This window comes from Balaenoptera acutorostrata, chromosome 10 (assembly GCF_949987535.1).
Source record: "Balaenoptera acutorostrata chromosome 10, mBalAcu1.1, whole genome shotgun sequence".
In the NCBI taxonomy this organism is placed as follows: Eukaryota; Metazoa; Chordata; class Mammalia; order Artiodactyla; family Balaenopteridae; genus Balaenoptera; species Balaenoptera acutorostrata.
This window is the reverse complement of record NC_080073.1, coordinates 8,948,634-8,955,323: the sequence shown is the minus strand read 5'-3', so window position 1 is coordinate 8,955,323 and position 6,690 is coordinate 8,948,634. Positions and strand designations below refer to the sequence as shown.

The window sequence follows — 6,690 nt, the reverse complement described above, 5'->3', positions numbered from 1 at the left end:
CACTTTGCAGCCAGACAGAACTGAGTTTGAATCCCAGCTTTAAATATTCTTGTTGGATGACTTTGGACATCCTCTCAAAGCCTCGGTTTTCTTGCAAGTAAAACAAGGATAGCAGCTACTCCATAGGGAGGATGTGAGGATTGAAATGATAACATACGGAATGTCTAGCCCCAAGCCTGCCACATAATTGACGTTCAATAAAGAGTGCCTATGTTTCTGATTAGGATGATTATCTTCTCTTCCCACTGCGTGTCTAGAAGGTTTACTCTGTCCGTGCCTTTAAAGGACATCATTTCTGCCTGCAAGTGTAATTTCTCTGAGAATGCGGGGGACTTGCAGAGGCCATCTGGCAATGGTGGACACTAGCCAAATCATCACTAATTGCCTAAGTACGCTGGCTCTCCTTGGTAATGGGTTTGGCGGGTCTAATTACTGGAGACCACATGACATCTTTGAGCTCCTGCCGTTGGGAGCTTGAGCCCAAGCCAGCAGCTCCAGGTTCCTTGTGAGTCTGGAGAGGAGCTTTCAGGGAATCATGCTTAACAAAGAGCTGGCAGAGGTGGGTCCTGTCTGCTCCCACGCCACCCCCCGCCCCCATGTGGGAGCTTGCTGTGACTAAAAGGAGTGCAGGGGCTGTGAACAGAGTGACAGATGGAAAGGGGAAACATTCACTTAGCAGCTTTCAGTGACCTTTGAGGATAGATCTTTAAGCAGCTCCAAGCCTTTGGCCTGGGTTTTGACTTGCAAAGTGAAGGCCAGGCCCCCAGCCTAGGGGAGGAGCACATGCTTGTTCCAGGATTTAACTACCGTTTATCCTCACAGCTGCCTCTCTTCGCGTGGCCATATGTGGTCGTACCTCAGTCTCAATAACACACACCAAGATGCATGCTGAGCAGCACAGGGTCTGGCACACAGTAGGGATTCCACAAGTGTTAGCTGAATAAATGAGTGCTGTGTCATCCTCTTTCACTGCGCTCTGCTTTCTGATTGTTCCTCATTCCATCCCCCTCCCCCTCTGCTCACGGCTGATAGACAAAATCCATGAGGAATGTATGCAAAACACTTAGCCTAGAACCTGGCACACAGCAAATGACCAACCGACTTTACAATCATGTGCTATGTCCCAAAGACAAGCAAAAAGACACCATTCCTCTCCTCTCCCCTAGGTTTAGCCGCAGATAACATGAGCACACACCTGGATGGCATGAGCCCATTCCCCCACGTTGTGGCCTTGACTGAGTTAGAACAGAAATTCACAGCCTCAGCTTTTCTTTTATCGAAGGTCAGAGAGAAAAATATTAGCATTTGCTGAATCTCAGGCAGCATGGCACTTAATAGTTTCCAAGGCACTTAAACGTTTACAAGGCACTTTCCAACGCATTTGCCTCCCTCTGCCCTCCCAGAACCCCTTGGAGCGGGATGCGGATTATCAACTCTTTTTAACATTTGTAATCAGTGGAGTTTCTAGTCTCAGCAACCTGCCCAAGGTCACAGAGCCCGTATAAGAGGTGAGAAAAACACGGAGAACAACACGAAAGTCTGTAAACTCTTCCTGCCACAGCACTCCAGAGTGGCCCTTTTCTTCTTTCAGACAATTCTAAAGTTGCTGATATTTACTTAAATCAAGGCAGGAGTGAGAGGCACTCACAAACGTTGCTTGATTTCTTATTGTCAAAGCAACCTGGCTGAGGACAGCCACATAAGACTCTTCCACTGGGGCGTGAGAAGGATTTTTAGACATAGAAATATAACCAGAGAACAGAAGTCACAGGAACATATGTATATATAATCTGCCTCAAAGGTACACCACAGAAATAAGTAATCAGGCATACACGTGTCCCCTGGCCTAGTCTATAAGTCCCCGGGAAGGTATGATTAAGGGTCCAATGGTCCTCCAAGCACCCACCCCCTCATCCCAACTCAACTGCGCACAAACTGGGGATGACAATTTATATCCTGGTGACAGTGGGGACCAAGTTGCTTACATGTTTCCCTTTCACCAAGACTTTACTAAGTTTCCAGAGCGATTTTGTGTAAGGCAAAAAATTTCCCCCTGCCCAAAGACTCCATACTCGCTTCTACCATACATTCTGGCTTTAAAGAAAAGTGGAGAAAACATTCCAAAGCTATTTTAGTAAAGGTCAAGAGTGTGTGGGTTGCGGACAGGTGGTGGGAGTGGAGGGGGAGATGCTGGCAGGGTTATGAGATCAAGTGATGCTAAAGACAATAAACAAACAATTGATAATGTCTTGCCCTGGGTGAGCCATTGATATTATAATAGGTTTTCCACTGGGGACTTTTTATTCTTGGTTTCACATATATCTAGCTCCTCTCCTCTGGCAATCATCAGGGTTTGGCATCTCAATTCTCCCCTACGTAATGGCTCAAGTTTATATCTAGTCTGTAATAAAAGCAACCGATCAAGTAGAATGTAAGAGTTGGGAATTGTGTCTAGAGAGACCGTGAATTTGAAAACTGAATCTCCTACTAAACGAGCTGTGCGTCCTAGGGAGACGGAGTTCACCCCCTCTGAGCCTCAGTTTTCCCAGGTATCTATTGGGTTATTTGGAGGCTTGACAGCACACACAGAAAGTTCACCCATGCAAATCCTCTCAGCCCCACCTTTTATTTTAGCCATAGCTGAGGCAGATAGGTGCATGTGAGCTGGGGACTGGTTTGAGGAAAGGTGACCTTTCTCACTCCATGAAGCTCCTACCATGTCCCTCTAGCTTCCCAGGACTCCCTGACACAGTGGTGTGGGACCCCTGCAGGAAGTGACTCACTCACGTGCACTCTAGAGTTGCGGGGTCACCCTTGACCAGAGGGGATGGCGGTCCTGGGCAATTCCTTAGAGCTCTCCAGGGGGAATGGGTGCTCTTCTGGAAAGGCAGACCCCACATTGTCTAGACCCTGGAGAAACCACCCTCTAGGTTACCTGATTCTAAAGAAGCTATTATATAATAGCTCACAGACACACACACACACACACACACACACACGTACACGTTCATTTGTAATGTGATGTCTGAAAAACATGGTGTTCATACGCCTCCCTTGAATCACCTAGCTGGATCTTGCTACATGTAGTCCATAGTGAATCTCTCTTTTAAAGACTTGGGCTATAGGGCTATACCTCTTCTTGTCTGAACTCCTTGCAGTAAACTTCCTCAAAAACATATAAACTTTTTTAGGTTAGAGAATATAAACGTCCATGACTTCTAAGAACCGGGCCAGTCCACCATGACTCTTACTGATGACGTGCCCTTGACGGTAGCAAAGAGCCCCTCCCACGATGAAAAGGTGGGAATCCATTGCTTCTTCAGTGTTGCCTGTTAATGAATACAAATAATTACATGGTGAGATCCAGAGCCAGTATGATCTGTAACTGTGTAACAAGAGACACAGTTAACACCAGGTTTAGGAGCTGCTATCGTAACGAGTGTTTGGGATGAAAGGATCATTATTTTGTTTAAAGCGTAGGAAGAGAAGACTTACTATGCCAGTCGGTTTCTATAGACAAGCTAAATGGTTTAATTATCACCATGAGAAATCAGATGTTGAAACTGCGGTACAAACTGCGGAGGACTGAACTTTGTGTGGAGATGGATGTTGTGAGAGAAAGGAGGAGAAGGGGGGAGTTAACAGACATCCTGCCAGGTCTTTTTCGTATTTCATCTCAATGAACCCACCTAAAAACTCCATTTGCAGTCGACAGAGGCAAGGGGGAAAGAGTATTCAGAGGCATTAATGCAAATGCCATGGGGTCCTTAAAAGCAAAGGCTACTCAGGGCTCCCTGAAGCTGTACTTGGTGGTGGGCAGGGGGAGAAGGGGTGCTCTGAGAACCATTTACACCCGCCCCCAAGCCCTGCTGTTCCATCTAGAGCTGTCTTTTCACTCTCACCTTCCACAGCCCACTTTGTAATCTTTGCCACCTTCATGTTATTCCTTGGACTGCTCTCTGCCTTGAATCTCCTGCCCTATCCCTTTTGCTATTTTAAATCCTAACTATACCTCTTGAATCCACACAGGTCATATCTTAACCACAACACTTTCTTGCAGAATCCTAGCCCACTGGGGAGTTCTGTACTGTTTTAGTTAATCAAGCCTTGGTACCCAGCACTTAATCATTCATGGATGGTTTCCTCATGTCAGCTCTGCCTCTTTCATTAAATGCATACGACTTTTGGTATCAAGAATTGATTCAGAATTGAAGGACTTGGTGGGAGCGTGATGAACAAGTCTGGGGTGAATCGTGTAGTTTGGAAACGACCTCGGCTCACTCACAACGGACCTGTGAGAAGGAGCACAGTCATTGACCAGATTCCGTTTCTGGCAGTAGCAAGGGCACTTGGTGATTTGTGGAGCTATGATTTCTTCAGTGGTGAGTTTGTGGTGTCACCTGAACCAGACACAAGTGTCCATACACTTGATCCCCAAAAGCACAAGTATATTATCTTGGGGAGTGATGGACTTTGGAATATGATTCCACCTCAAGATGCCATCTCAATGTGCCAGGACCAAGAGGAGAAAAAATACTTGACGGGTGAGCATGGACAGTCTTGTGCCAAAATGCTTGTGAATCGAGCTCTAGGCCGCTGGAGGCAGCGTATGCTTCGAGCAGATAATACTAGTGCCATAGTAATCTGCATCTCTCCAGGAGTGGGCACTCAGGGAGATTTCACCAATGAAGACGAGCTCTATCTGAACCTGACTGATAGCCCTTCCTATAACAGTCAAGAAACCTGCGTGATGACTCCTTCTCCGTGTTCTACACCACCAGTCAAGTCACTGGAGGAGGACCCATGGCCAAGGCTGAACTCTAAGGACCACATACCTGCCCTTGTTCGTAGTAATGCCTTCTCAGAGAATTATTTAGAAGTCCCAGCTGAGATAGCTCGAGGGAATGTCCAGGCTGCAGTCATATCCTCAAAAGATCCAGAGCCACTTGAAGAAAATTGCACTAAAGCCCTGACTTTAAGGATACATGATTCTTTGAATAATAGCCTGTCAGTTGGCCTTGTGCCTACCAATTCAACAAACACCATCGTGGACCAAAAAAATTTAAAGATGTCGATCCCAGGTCAAATGAAAGCTCAAGAAGTTGAAAGAACCCCTCCAACAAACTTCAAAAGGACATTAGAAGAATCCAACTCTGGCCCTCTTGTGAAGAAGCATAGACGAAATGGTTTAAGTCGAAGTAGCGGTGCTCAGCCTGCAAGCCTCCCCACAAACTCACAGCGAAAGAACTCTGTTAAACTTACCATGCGACGCAGACTTAGGGGCCAGAAGAAAATTGGAAATCCTTTACTTCACCAGCACAGAAAAACTGTTTGTGTTTGCTGAAATATATCTGGAATTTTTTTTTTTCCAAACTTCTAAGAGGGCTTTTTGAATTTGGTGCCGAAGTTGAACTTTTTTTAAGGGGACAAAATAAAAATAGTATACAGTTTGACTTTTTGGAATTCAACCGTTTTAACCTGGCCTTGTACTTGCTTGTATTATAAATGTGAATTTTGTAGATGTTAGGGTTATAAGTTGCTATAAAAGGTGTGTAAATTTGTATCCTTCACACAAACTCAGTCTCTTACTCTGATACACAGTAAATGTAACAACAGGGCTAAAGGTTTAAAAAAAAAATCAAAAGAATCTATTAGATTTTAGAAATACATTTAAACTTTTAAAAATGCTTATTAAGAAATTTGTATAAGTCACTTGTGATGAAAACTACACAACTTTTTAAAGTAAATTATGAAGCAAACTGGAAAAGTGATGTATTTTCATAGTGACCTGTGTTCCACTTAATGTTTCTTAGAGACAACTAGTGTTTTAAAAATTATTCTTTATTTCTGATTTCATAATTCAGAACTAAATTTTTCATAGAAGCAGAAGTGTTGAGCCATGCAAAAGTAGCTGGGTTTTAGTCTCCTTGTCCTAATTAAAATACTATGCAGTATCTATTTCATTCAGTAGCATTTTTTCTAAACATTAATCATCAGATTTGCTCACCAAATCTTTGAAGTAGAAGGAGGTAGGTTTGCCTAAAAAGATGTCCTTCTCAATCATCCCAGACATTCAGTGGTATTAGTAGGTCTTAAAAGTAGTTATATCCTCTTCTAGTGTTTGCATAAAATATGTGAAGTTTTTCTTGCTATGTCAATAACGGATGGTGCTGCTAATTCCCAACATTTCTTAAATTATTTTATATATCCGATGGTTTTCATTGATTATATGGACATGTTTGTTCATCTAATAAAATCAGTGAACTGTTAAAAAAAAAAAAAAAAAAAAGAATTGATTCAGGGCAAGAGGTAATACGTCAGTAAGGATGCAGCTTGGTCAAAATGGTGGTGGCATACACAGCAAGACCAAGCTGTTTGCTTTTCTTTCTTGTAAACATACACAGTCTAGGGCTAATACAACGGTTCCGTGATTGTTTGAGACCCAGGCTCCTTGTACCTTGTTGCTCCGCCATCCTCAGTATATGGCTTACAGTATTAGTTTCAAGACTCCAATTTACTTTACCAATTTACCCAAATACTAACTAACTTTTACAATATAACTTCCATATTCCAATGTCTTAGCCCCCTCCCCACCCCACTCTTTACTCCTCAAAGCAGAAACCAAGACAAAAGTTTGCATAAGGGTAATTTACTTGGGAGTGTGATATTAAGGACCCAGGAGTGAGGTAC

General features: G+C 43.6%; 1 protein-coding gene across 1 annotated transcript; it reads left to right on the top strand.

Annotated features, from left to right (window-relative positions):
* Positions 1-410: 410 nt before the first annotated feature.
* On the top strand, positions 411-6,072 carry LOC130709064 (protein phosphatase 1D-like). The gene is made up of 2 exons (XM_057554933.1): positions 411-505; positions 4,207-6,072. Exons 1-2 carry the CDS (start codon positions 411-413, stop codon positions 5,342-5,344), a joined length of 1,233 nt encoding a protein of 410 aa, XP_057410916.1. The 3' UTR covers positions 5,345-6,072.
* The last annotated feature ends 618 nt before the right edge of the window (positions 6,073-6,690 follow it).